Raw genomic sequence first — 18,391 nt, 5'->3', positions numbered from 1 at the left:
CCTTTTTACTTGTGCATATCTTCTTTGACACTCATTGAGAACCTTTGCTCCAAAACGAATTGCATACCTGTTACCTTCAAGGTCTTCTTGGCCAACAACCCATCCTATCCCAATGGGACTTGTATCCACAGTAAGGATGATGGGTTGACCATTTGAATAATCAGCCCTTTTGAGAGTGGGGACTAAAATTAACAACTTCTTTAGTTTGCGTACAGTGAGAGTATGCTCTTTCCCCCAAGAGAATCTTTGGCCTTTTCTTAATAATTGACAGAGATTTTTGGCTACATGAGCAAAATGTGGTATCCATACGAGATAGAATACACATGTGCCAAGAAATCTTCTCACCTCTAAAATATTTGTGCATTTTTCTTGCATTTTTCTAATGGCATCTATCTTGATTGGTGAAGATTTACGTCCATAGGGGCCACACAGATGTCTAACCACTAGGACTTCTTCTACTCCAAAAATTGACTTAGCTCCAGAAATGGTAAGATGTACCTCTTCTAGCCTTGTCAAAATCCTGCCATAATCATGAATATGGTTAGCTACAAATGTCCTGGCCATCTTTATCAAGCTCCTCATTATTTTCATTGACTTCATATCCCTTGATAGGTACATCATCAAGAAATGGAAGAGTAAGTTGTGGAATAAAGTCCCTTAAGAGTTTGTGCATGGCATTCATCATATGGGCTATGGAGTTTGTTGCACCTTGTGGTAGAGTGCACATGTGAACCAATCCAAGAGGTGTTTTCATTGTGATAATGTCTCGGCTTTCTAATGAAAGCTGAAATTGGTCATATCCTGAATATAGGTCGCCCATAGAATAAATTGCTCTACCTGCAAAAGCTTTAGCAAACTCATCAACGATTGGACCCAAACCAACATTTCACATTGTGACACGATTAATAAGACGTAGATCTTAAATGAATCATAAGGATCCATTTTTCTTGGGCACGGTAAACCATCGATTTGAGTAAGGTGCTGAAGAAGGTTCTAAAATCTTCATTTTGATATTATCATTTAGAAGTTCTAATAATTTGGGCAAATGCACCCTTGGAATAGAAATGGGCTTGAGGTTCCAAGGCACATGTGGGACCGTAAAAGTGACCATAGGAGCCACAATATTTGGATCCACATAACCTATTTCACTTGGTTGAAATGTAAAAGCTTTTCCATGTTTCATTAGCATTTAAGAATTTTCACCTATTCTGGGCTCTTTTATATTTTCGAATGTGAACTTATGACCAATGTTGGAAGGATCACGAAGACTTGGCTGATTTGCTACCCTATCAGCCAGCCCTTCACTATCACGAGAGGTAGTGGGACTACCACATGCTTGACTTTCTTATCCAACGTCTTGTATTTTGTCTCCACTTGCGCTCCAACCTTGTTGAGTAAACTAATGTCTTCTTGCTCAACAAATTCTTGAATTGTTTGATAAAAATCCAATGTACATACTTCTATGGATTGATTTTTAGCTTGATTTTCATCCTGATTTTTTGTATGAGCAGCTGCATATATTTCAGCTAATGTGTCAGAGGTAATCAGACCAAAAAAAAGCCCGAAATATTTTTATTTTTAGCCATCATGTCATAAGTTTTCAGCTCCCTTTTTACATGACATAAATATTTTCTTTCAGCTTTAGTTATGGCTAGAAGAAACTTATAACAGCCCATACTATTGGCTATGCATACATACAAATTTGCTAGAGACACAGTTTCTGTAGCATAAGGAGGTTCAATCTTTTTACATGACGCACTGCCATAGCCTTCTTTTATAGCAGTGCAGCCCAAAAACCCTTGAATTCTCGGGGTTTAGGAGGCACAGGATAATCACGTAGTCAATCTCTTTCAATGATGGTTAACACACACAGTAAGAAATTGGATAGCTCGTTCATTATCCTTGCTTCGTATTAGAGCATAAGATGAACTATCATCAAGAGCTTTTGTTTCCAAGCGGGCTTCAGAAATGTAAGGTTGCCCAAGAATGATAAGGTAATTGCAAGAGTTTTGAACAAAAAAGTGAAAATTGTCTTTTATGTCTCCAATAGTTACTCGCACATTAGGACATGCAGTATATAACTCTCCAGAAGAGTTATTTGCAGCTCTCATTTGCCAACGTGGATCAATATCTATGGGCCATTTGCCACTTTCATAGAGACTCCTTGCCATGACGTTTATCTCAGAACCATAGTCTAAGAGTGCAATACATGGTGTTTCTTTTTCTCCAATTTTGATGATTGTCTTTGTTGCTGCTCTTGCCCAATGTGTACGGGAATAGTGACTACTTGGAATGAATCGGGCTTCTTCCTCATCATGCATATGTTGTAGACAACCTTTTTTTTGAGAGATGGGCTGCCCAAGTGGTTTGGACCAGTCGACCATTACATTTTCAGCCTTCACTTCTTTAATTTTTCCCATCCATGCTTTCTTTATCTTCAGCTTCAATTGCTGTAATTAACTCTTTAACTACTTCAAGCTGAATTCCTTGTGCAGCCAGCTTCTCTTCATCTTGCACAAAGACTCGAAGAGCTTGCAAAAAAGCATGCACTATTTCTTCAACATCATCACCAACATATTGCCTTTTTCTTTTAATTACATTAATAATTACATCATGGAATTCACGTTTGGCAATTCTAAGAATTTCGCCTAAAGTGAATTCAATTTTACTTCCCAGAATTGGTTCTTCTAGGACTCGTTTGAGATCGGTTGCAGATTCTATGTCAAACTGCAATTTGTAGCATGACTGCTTGCCTTTCTTTTTTCCTTTGGTCTTCTTTGTTTGTGGTGCATCTTCCATCTCTTGATCTTGGGTTATATTTTCAGCAAGCTTTGGTTGTTCATGCGTTTTTCTAGTTACATGTTTTGGAGGGCTAGAAGAGGAAGGCCCTGGTTCATCTTCTCTTCTTCTCTTTTCTTCAATCAAGACTTCTTTATGATTGACGTTAACCAAATGTGCAAAGGTGGAAAAAGAATCTATCGGTTCTTTCTAACCAGTTATTCCTCAAATGCACTGACTAGTGTTAACCAAATCTTCTTTGGCTGCTTTACCACTTCTATTTGATCTAGTGCGTGCATCCATACTTTAGATTGCAGATTAGCTTTACATGCTTTCAAATTTGATTTAGTTGGTTCAATTTGCAGCCCATAGGTAGCTACATCAATTGCTGCGTAGGCATTTTTTCAGTTAAATCTTCTAATCTTTTATTCATTCCACCATTGCCAAAATTTGGCTCCAGTGGAAGACCAGTTTCAGCTGCATGAATTTTTCTATCTTTCCAAAAGAAAAGCTTTTGTGCTTTAGCCTCATGAAAGGCAAAATGCTTCCTCTTGTCATGTTATTGGCTATCACACCAAATACAACGTCTCTTATAGCCTTCTCTCATGGGTCTTTGAGTTGATGATCATCCTCATTCTTCAACTTTGACATCCAGCTTCTCCACCTTGGAACTAATTTCTGTAAGATTCAAATGAAGGTTATGCATGCTTTTAATAAGTTCATCCATTACATCATTTTTAGAAGTAACAGAAGAAGAAAGAGTTGGTTGATTAGTCAAAGGAATAGGGGATTTTGAAGGTGGAACAAGCTCCATCAATGGAGTTGTTGGAGTTGAAGTAGAGTCCAATCTTAGTCTCTTCCACTCTCTTTGAGCAATCATGTTAACTGCATCAGTAACATCTGTCCATGCAGTCTTGACTCCTAATTCAGAGGTAGCATCTTCTAGGAGATCAACAAGCTTCTCTTGTAGAATGGGATTTGCAGCCTTAGGGAATAATTCAATCTTCTGACCTTCCATACTTTGTTGGTCTTTAGCATCAAGTTATCCAAATTTACTTTCAAAATCATGGTATAAACTTGTTGCAACTAAACCTTTGTTGGGTTTCTTAACCCAATCAGTGAAACTTTTCTTTGTCATAAGGCCAGAATCTTCTAAGAAGAATTCTTCGTGTAGGGCTTTTTTGAATGTAGCCCAATCCACATCTCGCTGAAAAAGACCATGGATTCTTTCTTGAAGACCATGCTTGGCTAGTCTAGCAAAATAGTAACTCCATACATGTTGGGGTACACCAAAGAAGAGCATTTTCTCAACATACTAGCGAATGAAAACAAAGGCATTTTGACCATTAAATTGTTTTAATTCCCCCAACTTCCTCTAGGGCCTTGATAGCTGTGGAATCAATCTTCTCTTCATCTTGCCTTTGTTGTTGTTGTTGTAAATTTTGGATTTGTTGTTGTTGAATCTGCTGTAGTATGCACACCAATTATTTTAGAGTATCTCCTAAAGAATCTCCCATCTTGGAGTTCTCTTACACTGACCTTCACGTCGGGTTCACCAATGTCGTAGTGCGTAGGGTTGAAGGTCACCACAGGGGTTTGGCAAGAAATCTGGACAAGATAGATGGAGATGTATCTTCAAGAGATAAGTAGATTACAGTAAATGTTTAAAGGTTCAAGATGTACTTCACGGTCAATCACAAGGGTTTTGAGAGAGAAGAATGTGTGGGGGTTCAAGAGCTTAGACTCCGGAGATGGTAGAGATAAGAGAAGGGTTAAAGGTTTCAAGCCAAGTTCTTGAAGATGTTGATAGAGCTTCCAACTTCATGTTCTTAGCAAAGATCACAAGAGTATTATCTCATAAGTTCTAACTCAAATCAAGCTTATTTTCTTGACTGTAAGAGCAATCACAAATTATAAAAGTAAGTACACTATGCTGTCATGTATCATAAACAACTCTACATCCCATCATTCATACATGATGCCATAGCATGAATCAACTTTGCATAATTACATTCAATGTAGACTGTTAGGGACAAAAGCTTATGAGTCAATTACAAGGCTTGTAGGGCAAAGAGACTTGCTTCAAATTGAGTTCCTAATAAGGATAAGTTACCATGGCTAAGAAATAAGAGAAAAACCTCCTCTTAATTCAACTCAAAGCATCTATGAATGATCTATAAACATTGCCCTGCCATAGGGGCACATAATACTTGCATATTTTGACAAGATGTCTTTTGTAGAGTAAGAAATGAATTAAAAGAACAATGTTGTAGCTAATTCTCTGATTATGGCTGAAGATATCAGTCCCAAATCGGTCCAAATATCTTTCGAAATTACCTCTAATGATAGCATAAACTTTCCCTAACACGGTGTCGGAGCGTTTGGTGTCGAAAGTCCACAACGGGGGTAAGAGATAGTAGGGTGAAGGTAGATTTAGGGAGAGGAGTAGACAGAATAAAAGGGGTTCGAAGAAATTAAAGGTGTAGAAGAATACTCCAAAAAATAATTAGAAAATGTAGAAGAATACTAACAGAGATGAAGCTTGCCAGTTTATTTCTGCATTATGAGAAGATAAAACTCTTGTAGATAAAAACATATATAAAATAATACCTTCTTCTATGCTGCTCAGATCGCCAATCTGATGCTTCAATTGGTTCTGAAAGACAGGTAAAATACGAGGATACCTTGCCAAAATTCTACCAGATCACTCCTTCTTCATCTCTCACTTTGGAGTGTTGTTCACTGCCTGAAAATAGCGATGGCACGTCGTGTGATTTTGTTAATCTCTTTTTTTACATAAAACTCTCTCAAATCGGCTGAAAGCTACATGCTTTCTTTTACATGTTGTCATAATCTAGAAGTTGTCTACACTTTTATGGATTTTTACAAGAGATAATATCTAAAATATCAAAAATTGACTAAAACTTATTAAAAAATTTAATATTTTTGAACCATGGATACTAACACTAATGTCTAAAATGGCATTGGCTCTCTAAATCAATAAGAAAGCCACACTCCAGATTTTTTTACACGGTGTGTGCGTAACGGCATGACATTGCATTTTTAAGGGTACTTCTTTTACTCCCCTCGGTCCCTTTACTCCCTAGACTCATCAATACATGACATTGCCATGTTCGACGTAAGTGGATACAATGTGTTTTCTCTCTCCTTTGCATGTGCTCTCTCTTTTCTCTTGTCCTCAATCTTAAATTAGTGCCACATCAACTTGTGAGTGGCTTGGCGAACGTGGAGTTGTAACCATAAACGCGAGCTCCCGCTCCCACTAGCACTCTAATTCTCTCCTAGATTTTCTTGATGCTAGGACTTGCAAGTATTACGAATTATGATTGTGATGAGGTTTTTGGAGGGGGTGAAAAGTATCCCACAAGATGCCGTCACCGGTGTTATGGGCCGTGGCGAAAGGGGAATCTTTCTTTGGGGAAGGGTAATGAGAGGGAGAGAGAGAGAGAGAGACTACTGTGTTTTAGGGCTTGCTAGCTAGCTAGAAAGAGAAGGGGACCTTGTCGCAGGGTCCACTTCAAGGCAAGGCCATGACCCAGGAGGAGGGTACAATGACGTTGATGATGCTAGCACACACCATGGCTGAGTACCACAGCTGTCCATTATAGCCCCAGAAGACCACTGCCATCGTCATCCTTATCATCGCCATCAGCGCCGTCATCTCCTTCGTCAGTTCCCTGGGTTCTTCCTGCTCGTCAGCAGCATCATTTGCTTTCAAACCCTTGCCTCTCAGAAGTGGCACCAGAATAAGACTTGCGAAGAACAAGAAGTTATCCGTTTCTGCTGCGCCTGCCTTCCTCTTCTGGTAAGCTTTGCCTCTCCCTTCCTCTCCCTCTTCCTGCCCCTGTCCCCCCATCTTCTTTCTTCCAGGAGAATGATAACGGCGGATCAGGTCATTTTGTCTTTGAAGTGAATGGTGATGGTGGATCAGCCTCCTGCCTGGGCGCTGAATGAAGTATAGCTTGAAAATGACCTTTGATCTCACGAGCAAGGGTCTCATTTTGGCTTTGGAGCAGTTTACAATGTAACAGATTAGGCAAAGCTATTGTGAACAACTTATACTCTCCGTGGAAGCTCTACCCTTGAGGATTCCAGTAGCCAGAATGCTGTGTCTTGCAGCAGGGTGAGGGCTTGACAATGACCTTTTACTTGGACATCTGAAGGTGTTCCTGTAGCTGGTAGAAAGAAGCCTTTCGCCATGTTTCGGGATTTTTGTGAAGGCTTACTGTAGATGGATGAGGAGATTTATGATAGGAAGAAAATTCAACGGATGAAGTAAGCAGCTCAGAGCATCTGTTGCTTTGTGCTGCAAACAACAGGAGTTGTCAGAGCATATTGGCAGTTGCTATAATAGCAGGTTAGTTCGAGGGAGTCATTTACTACCATTTTGGATTGCAAGAAGGAAGTCTGTAGCTTGTACCTTCAGGTCTGCCACGGCAGCATCAGATCTGTGTCCCTATTACCTACTTGGATTACAGGAAGGAAGATGTAGCTTCCATCTTCAGGTGTGAAAGTTGGCATCAGATCTGCTTCCCCTCACATATGTGCTCCACATTGCAGGGGAGCTGTATGGTGTGCCTTGCTGATACCTGGAGAGGCTCACCAAGCTGCTTTGACTGGTGTCGTTTGTTTGCAAGATTGCTGCATTAAAGTTCCAAGAGTGGGTTGCAATATTGTTATACTGGTAAAATGAAAATCTCTGTGGAAGCAGAGTCAAGAAAGATGCAAGCAAGGCACGTTCCTTGTATACACTGGTCCCGTACGTGTAGTTGTAGCACAAGTCTCTTAACAGAAGAAGTGCTCTTTCTCGTGTTCAAGTCAGCAAATTGGAATCCTTTCATGATTGTATCTCTAGCACGCGTATGTAAATGGTTCTTGCAGTACGCAAAAACCACATTGTGGAGAGAATTTTGCTTATCAAGGGGACCGAAAATGGTGTCTGATGTCATCTCTAGAGGTCATCCACGAACAATTCAGGGTGGCTGGGATGCGCTTGGAAGACTGATGATTTATTGTGCTGGGTGCCATGGAACACGTGGCGTGCCTTCCAAAACAATCCCAGGTCACTTTGTCAGAACAACAAGATTTTCAAAAACTTCAGGTCGCAGTTTTCTTGTATCTCAGTGCAGATCAGATATTCTTTACATAAGTGATCCTTGTGAGCACACTGGCACAAATGGTGAAGATGATATAGGCCTCTTCAGGGGTGTGATCAGGACCTTTTCGCGTTCGGCAACATTCAAGTTTCTGATTGAACGACGGATAGAACTTGAGCCAAAAGAATCATGTCCATTCTGTTTCAACAAGGTCTGGAGCTTGTTGCGAGGAAACATGATACCTAGAAGCGCTCTGAGAAGACTAGGAGCTCATGGTGATGTGGAGTATTTTGTATGCCGAAATGGACACCTCCATGGACGGTGTTCTCTGCTACATCTATCAGATTCAGATGCCTCATCTGAGGAAGATTGAGGATCATGCTACTTGAGTTTTGAATACGCCCTTCCCCTTCAGTTTCTACCTCATTACAAACTTGCTTGCATTTATATGATTTACAAATCATGGATGTGGGAAGTCATGTGGTGATCAAGTCACTTGGGACTTTATTGTGGGTTCTTAGATCAACAAGATCTTGAAGTCATGTTTCCAAATTGTGAAAGCTCACTTGGCTTCTGAGTATGTGGGAATGAAAGAACATTATCTGACAGTGATTACAGACTACTGTATATGCAGTGTGAGTGTAGAAGAGCTGGCAGGGTCTTATATCTACTTTTAAGATAAAGTTTCTACCAGTTGATCAAAACCTATTTCTATTCTTCTTTTCAATGAAGTGATGATTGGAGCTGTTGTTCAAATGCATGCACATAATTCATATTGTGTGAACATTACGACACAAAACATGCTTGCTTTATATTTTCATTGTGTCTAGCTGCTGGCTTCTTAACGAGCTGTTGAATTTGTGTGCATGAAGCAAATTCGACCTTCTATGGCTGACAGACTCAACAGCCTATTTCTCTCTGATGAAGGAGTTTGTTCCAATCTGATTAGGGTTAGGTTATTGCATGATTGTACATATCCATGCTGATCTGTCAAAGGAATATTCAGAAATTGTTGAAGGGTATCCAATGTTCCATGTTGGAAAAAGTTAAAAACATTTTGTGGCAATACCAGGAAGAAGTGTATTAGCAGGTCGTATGTTGTTTGTGGCCTTGCGGTTTATCAACATTTGTAAAGTGGGGTAGTTTGGAAGTTGTGTCCCACTTCTGGTGTGCTTTTTAACTCACATATTTTCCAGGATAGTTTGAGGTTTTATGTCATTGAAGATGAATGGTCAAGCCGAAAGGGATGTTTGGAAGACTGTGATTGTGGAAGCACATCTGGTTTCCTTGTGGTGTCCAGGTGTTACCGTGACCAGAATGGCAGCATTGATTACAAGGTGATTGTTGACTGTAGCCTTTTGCAGGTGACTGTTGACCTGTAGCATGGGTCTGGGGTTTATATTGTGTGATAACCATGGAATGATTACTTTCAACAAGGAATGGGGGCTAGGAATGCTGGGCCACAATGTTCCTAGTGACAGGAATGTTCCTGTTCACATTCTCAGCAACTGCTCCTAGGAATTTACCTGTCCCGTTCCAGGTTTAGCAAATGGCAAGGCATATTTTATTTTCCCACTGTTTTTGTCCATTCCTTTTTTCAGGTCAGTTTCGCCATTAGTCCTCCACCGTTTCACCTCTGTGGACTTGCATGCCCACGTGTATCCTAATGGGGGCAATCTGCAAAAACTGGGAAAATAGTCCGTTGCTGTTTGCTGTCCCCATTCTATGTTGCCAAGGTGGATTGCACAAATTGACTGCGGGCCTGTTGCAGGTGCTGGCCTATTAACGTTGATGCTTTTGAAGTCTTTGTAAACTTGCCAATCTGTTGCTGTTCGCTATCCCCATTCTATGTTGCCATAATGGATTGCTCAAATTGATTGTGGGCCTGTTGCAGGTGCTGGCCTATTAAGATGGATTTGCATGTGTATGGGATTAATTAAGTTGGGAAGTGAATAATTTCATGTGGTGTTGATCTGCTGACAGCTTCAGGTGTCTTGGAATCATGGGAAAAGCTAACAAGTTAATGTGTTGCTATGTACTGACAACTTTGAGGTTTTGCATACTAGTAACTAGACTAGTCATCAGCAACAGGCAGTAGCGCATACAATTTTTTATCTTGCAAAGTCATGGTAAGCTGGAACTTGTATTTCACTTTGGCAGCCCTGAGAGTGCACATTATTCTTCTCGGCTTTCCTCATCTTCTTGTCACCAATGTATTCCTTCATCCTATTGCTCTAGTCTACGTGGTCACTGTCCTGTCTCTTTGGGACTTGTACATTGGCTCCATCCGTTGTATGCAGCCTTTATTGTCAGCATTCTATTCAGGTTGTGTTTTCCTCTTTCCTCTCTCTCTCTCTCTCTCTCTCTCTCTCTCTCATTGCATTCAGCTATGCATGTTCACATGGTATCATCACTAAGTGATCATCCTTGAGAGATCTGCTAGCTGCATTTTCTTGGGCTGCTGTCATGTATTTCATACTATTGTCTCCTTTCAGGCCTGACCGTATGAAGAGAGATGGAAAGGTAATGAACCCTAGTGAATAGTCATTTTTAAATGGACCAAAACTCAGGTGAATGAATATGCTAGGTTGGCTTTGGCTATATTTATACTAGGTATTGGTTATGCTTAAACCATCCTTCTTGCAATATCTTTGTCAAGTCATAGGTCAGGGCACCTAGGAGCTCTCATTTCTTAATTTACAAATCAATGTTCAGCAGCTTGGTTGAATATGGGGCAATCTTTTTAAGAATGTGCATTCATTGTCCCAACACGAAGCAACATGGCAAACAAAGGGGTAATTCAATGGACATATCTAAGGAGACTTGAGGCTTTGCCATTCAATGATCAGTTCTGATATGATTGTTTAAAACTATTGCTGTATATGATGGGGCTTCTGTAGGAAAAAGCAAGAATGGTAAGAAGGATGAAAACACATGCATGTGTATTTTTTGCGTGATGAGCTATGGAAGTGGCCTAGAAGATGTATGATGAGAGTTAATAAACCTCTCCAAAAATTATATGCATGTGGGCTGTGCCTTCCGTTGTTGCACACAAACTTGAAGCTTGGACATGTACTTCCATCATCATCATTGCTGGTCTTGTTTGTGCTCTTTTTGTTCTGGGTATTGCTTGTTGGACCCCACATCACAATAACTTAGGCTGCCAACGGGCTGCTGTGCTTGTGCAATGTATGAGATCATGCACAATGATGAGCGCATATGGTCAGAGAGGATGGTGTGGTGGCTAGAACTGGTGTGTGAAGCTAGAGTGGTGTTGAGCCACTAATTTTAGAGTTTTCATTAACACATCATTAATTCTCCCTAAACTAGCCCTGAAAGCACGGTAATGCTATTTTATTATCATTAAATTGCTTATTTTTGGCCAGTCAAGTGCATCCCAAATCCTCTATAACTAGAAGCTTATGTGAGTTCTCTATAAATTGGAGCCTTTCTGAGTGCATCGTTAATTCCCATTCATTAAATCCAACTATCATTCGACCCTCTCATTGCCCACTATCATTCAACCCTCCCATTCATTAAATCCAACTATCCTTCAACCCTCTCATTGCCCACTATTGTCGATACCCGTTCTTGATGGATACCTCAATTCATTGTGCGTCTCAGAGTGCTGCCGAACTATCTAATCCATGTAGTCTACCACTTGCAACCTAATTTGACGAGTTTTTTCAGCATCGACATCATCCTTATCACCTCACCCATTTGCGTTTCATCCTTCTTTAGCTAGGTGATCTGATTTTGGATCATTGATCAATTGCATTTTCAGTTCTTTGATCTTACCCAGTTGTTCGAGTTGGTTCAACAGTCTATTCCAGGCCACCCAGCATCTGCTGACACTCCTGCAACAAGCACCTGTTCTAGCACTTGCGTTTTGCTTTTGAAGATCATTTGTTGTACCTTGTGTTTTGTTGCCAGGTATGCTGCCTTGCTACCGCCCAGTCATTAATGCTGATTTTAGACAATTGATGTCATCATTCCTCCAGCCTGATTTGTGTTTTTAGCCCTTTGGGTTGATTGCATTGTTGCCACCTTCTTCATCAGATAAATTTCAAAGTGCTATCACATTTTGGGATCTGCTTAGAGTATGACACTCTTGGAGCTGTCATCATTGTCTTTGACAACTTGTCTAGCTCACCTTATTCCCAATTCTTGAAAAAAATGGAGGTTTGAGGCCCATTATATCATATTTAGTATACATTTTGATCATTCATCCATCACTCTTGAGTTATCTTCATCTCGAGTTCTATTGTTCACTCTGTTTGTCATACACTCCCGAGTCCTCTCTCTGTTCAAGCATTTCCGTATAATTGGTGGCCTACGACTTTGTCAATCAAAGTCAGTTAGGGAATTACTAAGTGCTACCTGTTGCAGTGGCTCCATGACTCTTTGGGCCTTAGCTCTCGTGGATTTCTTGGTCTGGAGTTGGACGACTTGCAAACTTTGCTAGAAGGCTTTCCGTGATCTTTTTCTAGCAGGCTCTGCAAGTTCTTCAGGCATGGATGTTGCCATACAGAAGTGGATCAGTGTGCATCTTGTGAATCGATTAAAGCTTGTGGAGATGGGCACTGAGAGACCCCTTCTAAATGCTAACTCAGTTGGGCTGAGAAGGGCGCAACTCCTGCATAACATGTATGTGGAGTGGTCGAGCAGGAATAGAGTTTTTAACAAGAACTTGCAAACAGCTCTGCCCCGGTAGGGTGACCAAGACTAACGTTAGATGCGTTTCTGCTTGGAGCCTTTCATCGTTCTTTTGCTTCTCTTGGTCATAGCACTATTGCAACAGAGGTAAGGCTTTCTTGCCAATGCTATAAGTGCAGAGCATGGCTGATGTTTTGCATAGTGATAGAAACATGTCCTTGGATGGCGGAGCTTTCAAGGCTCATTGCTGTTAACAGGGAAGGAGAGTGAGTGCTTGGTTTTTGGAACTCCTTCCAAGGAATGGGGAGAGATTCTGTCAGGTGTCTTGTACTAACAACCACATTTTAATGTATTTTTATGGCTGGAGCCTGGAATTCTACAATACCAGTTGGAATTTTGTTATGCCCTAAAAAACATCAACAGTATTTTCAATAATTTTAGTTAAAAAACCAGTTTGTCATATAGATTTTGTACGCAAGAGCCCATTGCTTGGGAGCTCGCCTTTATTATCACCCGTTGAGGAAACTAGGTTGACATGTTCTGTCACGTGATCGAGTTTGAATGGTTTGGAGGAGGACGCTTAAGCTTTTGTTGCTAAGAAATGAAAGGTTAGAGATTGGTGTAGTTTATAAAGCCTTCGATGCACGTCGATGGTCTTTGGCTAGTGATGTTCGTCATTATCATCCAGTTTGTTGTTAGATACTTGCATCATTGTATGTTAACGAGATTCGATTTGTTGTTGGGTGGTGCTCCTATGGTTTTGATGTTGCGATATTGACAATCACATTTGGCTTAGTCTCTTTGTATGGAGCAATAGGAAAAGACTCAAATAACTTACTAGAGAGGATGCTTGAAATACAGGATGTCTGAATCCCATAAGCACAGTGGAGAAAAAGGGAACCATCATGAGCCTATAAAGTGATGTACCTTATTATCATTCAATGATGGAATACAACTGTACTTTGTCCTTTCAGTCATAGTCAGTGTCAGAATCAAGATTGTGTTTATGAGTCCAAGCTTCCATCTTGGAACCTAATTCACTTGATTAACAGTTGGTCTTTTTAGTCTATATCATCATGAACATTGTATTTGTGTTCCATCCGCCATAGCCAAGCTTTAGATCCCAACTCTCATTTCACTCCTCTCAGCTCCTCTTCATCTCAGTCCAGCTCAGTTTGATTGTATGACCCCCATTCTTCACTTGAATCTCACAGTCACCTTTTGAGGCAGCCATAACCAACAGATTGTACCTACCTCCATTAGAGCTCTTAGATCTCTCTCTATAAGGTATATCTTCATAAGATTTCTCCTAAGCTTATCTTCCTGAACTTTTTGTGCTCCTCTCTGGCACTTCAATCAGCAACATTGCTGCCCCCTGACTTCAGCGTTGTTGAAATTCGTTGTGTTGTTCAAAATTGTAACTCTAACTGGTCGTACAGTTCATGTTGCAGGTAGAGGCCACCATTTGTCTTGCGATGATAGGGCTTTTTAAGATCCATATCTAAGCTCCCTTCTCATGTAATATCTTGCCAAATGACGTACTTTGTGCACTACTACGAGTGAAAAACCAGTTGGCCTGTTTTTGAAATCTTAACTCCATAGATTTTTGAGCTCAAGCTCATTTCTCACTTCAGTTTCTCTCTCTTGCCACTCAAACTAACCTATTGCTACTCTAATTCACTGATCTACTCAGTGCCACACATAAAGGAAGAAAAGATCCTTGGAGATTTTTGGGAGAACTTGAAGAATTGGAAGCTTTGGAAGACCATTAAGCTCTCTTTCCACTACATTTTTTCACTTTCCCTAAGCTGAATCCTTCAGTTTCCAATAAGCATTCAATTGATTTACCCGCAAGGAGGGGAGTCAAGTTACAAGACAAGCATCAAAAGGATCATCTTCAAGCTCAATATCAAGTTCAAGCATAGTATTTACATAGTGTGTTTTCACACTACCATTGTTTGTGTTTTTTGACACACTAGATTTCAACTCTATTGCTAAAAAGTTTGAGAGTTTCAAGCTAATTCTCAATGGAAATTATGAAGACCCTAATGTGGAACTCATTCATGAGAAGAAACATGATTATTGCTACTCATTTATACTACACTAAAAAAATGCCTATTCTACTTGTAGGAACACATGAATCTGCCTACATCAAAGAGCAATTAATGAATCCATTTGAAGATTTTGAAGATATTTCTGCTGCCTCAAAGATGATAATACCTCTCCTTGAGGGGGACATGGACATGAAGATTAATGCAAGCAAAGTCAATAATGAAGAAGAAGACCAAACAAACCAGAAATAAAAAGACCAAGAAAAAGAAGACCATGAAGACAAAAAGAGCATCAAAATGGACTACATCAAAGAAGAAGACAAAGAAAATAAGAGTTGTTATGCCTACCATGACACATCTGATGAAGAAAACCACAAGGGCATGCTGGTTCTTGATCCAAATTTTTACTAGACTTTTTTATTGTATGTACTTGCCATTAATGCTTCTGACATAAGCTTGTAAACTCCTCATGTAACCTTGTACTATAGCCTTTGTACATTTTGTGAGGCCCTTGTTACAGCCTTTGGATGTTCACCATGTCTTTGGTACCCACACTTAGCCTTTTCTGCGCACAACCTCTGGACTTTACCATGTTTGTGGTGTGCCCACACTTTGCAGGTGGTTGCTCATTAAAGCCTCTACACACTTTGTACTTATCTGGTTGTGATTGAGGAGGGGTGTTGAGATATTGACAATCACACCTAGCTTAGCCTCTTTGTATGGAGCAATAGGGCAAGACTCAAACAACTTACTAGAGAGGATGCTTGAAATATAGGAATTCTGAATCCCATAAGCACAGCAGAGAAACAGAGAACCATCATGAGCCTATAAAGTGATGTACCTTCTTATCATTCAATGATGGAATACAACTGTAACTTGTCCTTTCAGTCATAGTCAGTGTCATATTCAAGATTGTGTTTATGAGTCCAAGCTTCCAACTTGGAACCTAATTCACTTGAGTAACAGTTGGTCTCTTTAGTCTATGTCATCATGGAACATTATCTTTGTGTTTCATCCGCCATAGCCATGCTCTAGATATGACATTTTAACATTTAAATGTATAGCTTGAACATATGCATGTAGAGTTTGTTGTCATTAAATGTATTTATATTGTTGGTATTTTATAGATTCCAAGTAGTATTATTTCATGCTGTGTGTACCTCATTTCGAGTCACCTTTGCGTTTGTGGATGTTGTTTATCTGTAAAAAGAGCGAAAAATAATTGTATTAGTATATCCAAAAGGATTCTAATATAAGCGATAATTGTGGTAAAGGAACAATCAAATTGTTTGTTTTTCATACATGTTGGAAGAAGTGTAGGTCATGTTTTTGGCTTCTGTCATGTTGTAGTGGTCTACGTTGAATTCTATTGAGACATGTTGTTTGTGTGTGTGAGTCATACTATTGGGTATGGTATTGATACAAAAGTAGATGGATCTAGAAGTCCAAATTTATGTAACTGTTTTCTTTTTAGTTACACGAGAGAGCATCACATAGACTAGTCCGAGCATGAACTCACTCCTTATGTGTAGGAGTGCTTTTTGGGTGACTGTAACTCCTTGAGATTTGTGGATGGTGAATGCATACATGTGTGAGTGAGAATGTTGATTTGTGGTACCACTTGGTGCTTGCTACATTGTAGTGTTGGTTGTTGGTTACTAGATTGGATCGTGACTTGGATTCCAAAGATCATGTCATCATTTGTTTTTTCAATACGCTTGATTTTACATGTGTTATTGTTTGCGGCACCTATAGTAAGATGGATGTTCTCCTCTCCTATTACCAGTGTGGTCACTCCAACTGCTATGTCTTCTATCTTGCGGAAGTTCTCGACTTGTAACCAATTCTGCAATGTTGACTCTTTAGTTGCGTTTGTTTAAAGTTTGACAATGTGGATCTCTTCAGATGTGTAGTATTTATGCAAGCTACTTATTATTCTTATGGACATATGCCTTGTGTGTGTTTCTTTGATTGCTATCTCTTCTATCTCATGGAAGTTCTCATCTTGTAACTAGTTTTGCAATGTTAACTCTTCAATTGCATTTGTTTATTGCATGTTGCCTCGCTAATTATGTGTAGGTTGGATGTTGTATTAATGAGTTGGTTGTAGATTGTTTGTTGTTTTGATATTAATGTACTACCAAGTTTTGTTCTAAACTCTTTTGTCAATTGTAACATCTTGGTTTATGTTGATGTAATACTATTTCAATGCTAGAGCTGCTATGAATATTACTAGGTTACCTTTAATACATGGGATTTTTTGGATGATCATATTCATTAGCTAGTGGATTTGGTCCGATGCAAATAAATTTGTTTGTGTATAATCGATGACATACATTTTGAGGTCTTCCTTGTTCATGACAAGATCACAAAGCTAGTACTCTATGTAGTATGATTGTGTTGTATGTTCATTGCTTATCAGCTTGTTCTTAGACCTGAACGGTACTCATTGCAATAATGTGTTGAAGAAAAACCTTTATTTTGGTGTCTTGGATGAAAATCAGTGAATCGTACTAGTCTTTTGTGATATTGGATGGTGTTCACATAAGCATCTTGTAGATTGTCTTTGAGATAAAATGTAGATGTATGTTTGGTGATGTTGTATTTTTTGTGGTACTGGTAGAATGTGAGGTTATCTAAGTATGATGGTTAGGCACAACGTAGGTCAATGGGGCGCATGACGATATTCCCTGTCCTTGTGAGCTTTTGTTATCGTATACTAGTAGCGGAGGTGTTTATGCATTCAACAACCTTGCTTCTTGTTATTATGAGAATTTGCATGTAGTTCACGACCGCCTCAATGGGAGATATTGGCTTGAAAAGTATTATGTTGGAGACTAGTTATTGCTTGTTTGAATCCAAGTCTTGTAGGCCTAGTCTTTTGGCATCTTTTGTTTGAATGTTTAATCTACCCATTGGCTTGACCTTCATTGCATTTTTCAATAGGTAAAATGAGATGGATGAGTTTGTTACTCGTTTAATGTTCATGTGATGCCCACCGCCCCCCGGCCCCCGGCCCCCCCCCCCCCCCCCCCCCCCCCCACACACACACACACACACACAAGACTAGTAATATTGAATGATATGGCACAACATTACAGTACTCATATCTAGGACAACAGTAGATGTACCATTAGGTTTTTGGGTCTATTGTTGCTTTTGGATTGTTATGTGCAAAAAAGGGAAATGTGCGCTTGTATTTTCAATGGTCACTAGTACTAGTTATATAGTAGGCATGACAACACTTATGAAGTTGTTTTACCAAGACAAGGACTCTTAGTTTTTGTGTCAAACTGCATCGATCATCATTCGATGGAATATATGCACATATTTCCTTTGTTGTATTGTCAATATATGTATAGTATAACCATAGGATGATATGTGCATGCAATGAGCCCCTGCATTGAATTTCATTACTTGATCATGTGATGTTGGAAGTGTCTTAGACAAGCAACTTACCTAATGATATATTGATTGAAAAGCATGTGAAAGTAGGTGTGAAACAGGACAGCGTACTCGACTGGGCAATCTTTCCATGAGAATTTTGCATTGAACTGCATTGCAATGGCTTCCAATGTATTGATTTCAGCCTACCTTATACTAATCACCTCATCTATAGAGTGAATGTAAGAAAAAGTGAGGTATGCCCCATACATCCACCATTGTGATAAGGTCCTTCAAGTTATGCTTGTGCCAAGAAGGCGACCCTAGTATTGATGCAGATATGCTATATTAGAGTAAATGCTTGACTGCTTCCTCATTGGAAATGTTCTTGTTTACTTGCCTACA

The 18,391-nt window shown here is 39.7% G+C and overlaps 1 protein-coding gene across 1 annotated transcript; it reads left to right on the top strand.

Annotated features, from left to right (window-relative positions):
- The first annotated feature begins 6,179 nt into the window (after positions 1-6,179).
- Positions 6,180-10,168, top strand: LOC148037581 (EID1-like F-box protein 2). Its single transcript, XM_087676534.1, has one exon. The coding sequence runs from the start codon at positions 7,489-7,491 to the stop codon at positions 8,266-8,268; it is 780 nt and encodes a 259-aa protein (XP_087532660.1). The 5' UTR covers positions 6,180-7,488; the 3' UTR covers positions 8,269-10,168.
- Positions 10,169-18,391: the final 8,223 nt, after the last annotated feature.

The sequence above is a fragment of the Lygodium microphyllum genome, chromosome 4 (assembly GCF_053477565.2).
Source record: "Lygodium microphyllum isolate KBCC chromosome 4, Lygodium_microphyllum_v1.1.10, whole genome shotgun sequence".
Classification (NCBI taxonomy): domain Eukaryota; kingdom Viridiplantae; phylum Streptophyta; class Polypodiopsida; order Schizaeales; family Lygodiaceae; genus Lygodium; species Lygodium microphyllum.
Note: the sequence above shows the minus strand (reverse complement) of the source record. Positions and strands in the feature narration are given on the sequence as shown.

Bases quoted from the DNA above. Each gene is read 5' to 3' on its own strand.
- LOC148037581 (XM_087676534.1), top strand. From the start codon at position 7,489: ATGAAAATCTCTGTGGAAGCAGAGTCAAGAAAGATGCAAGCAAGGCAC.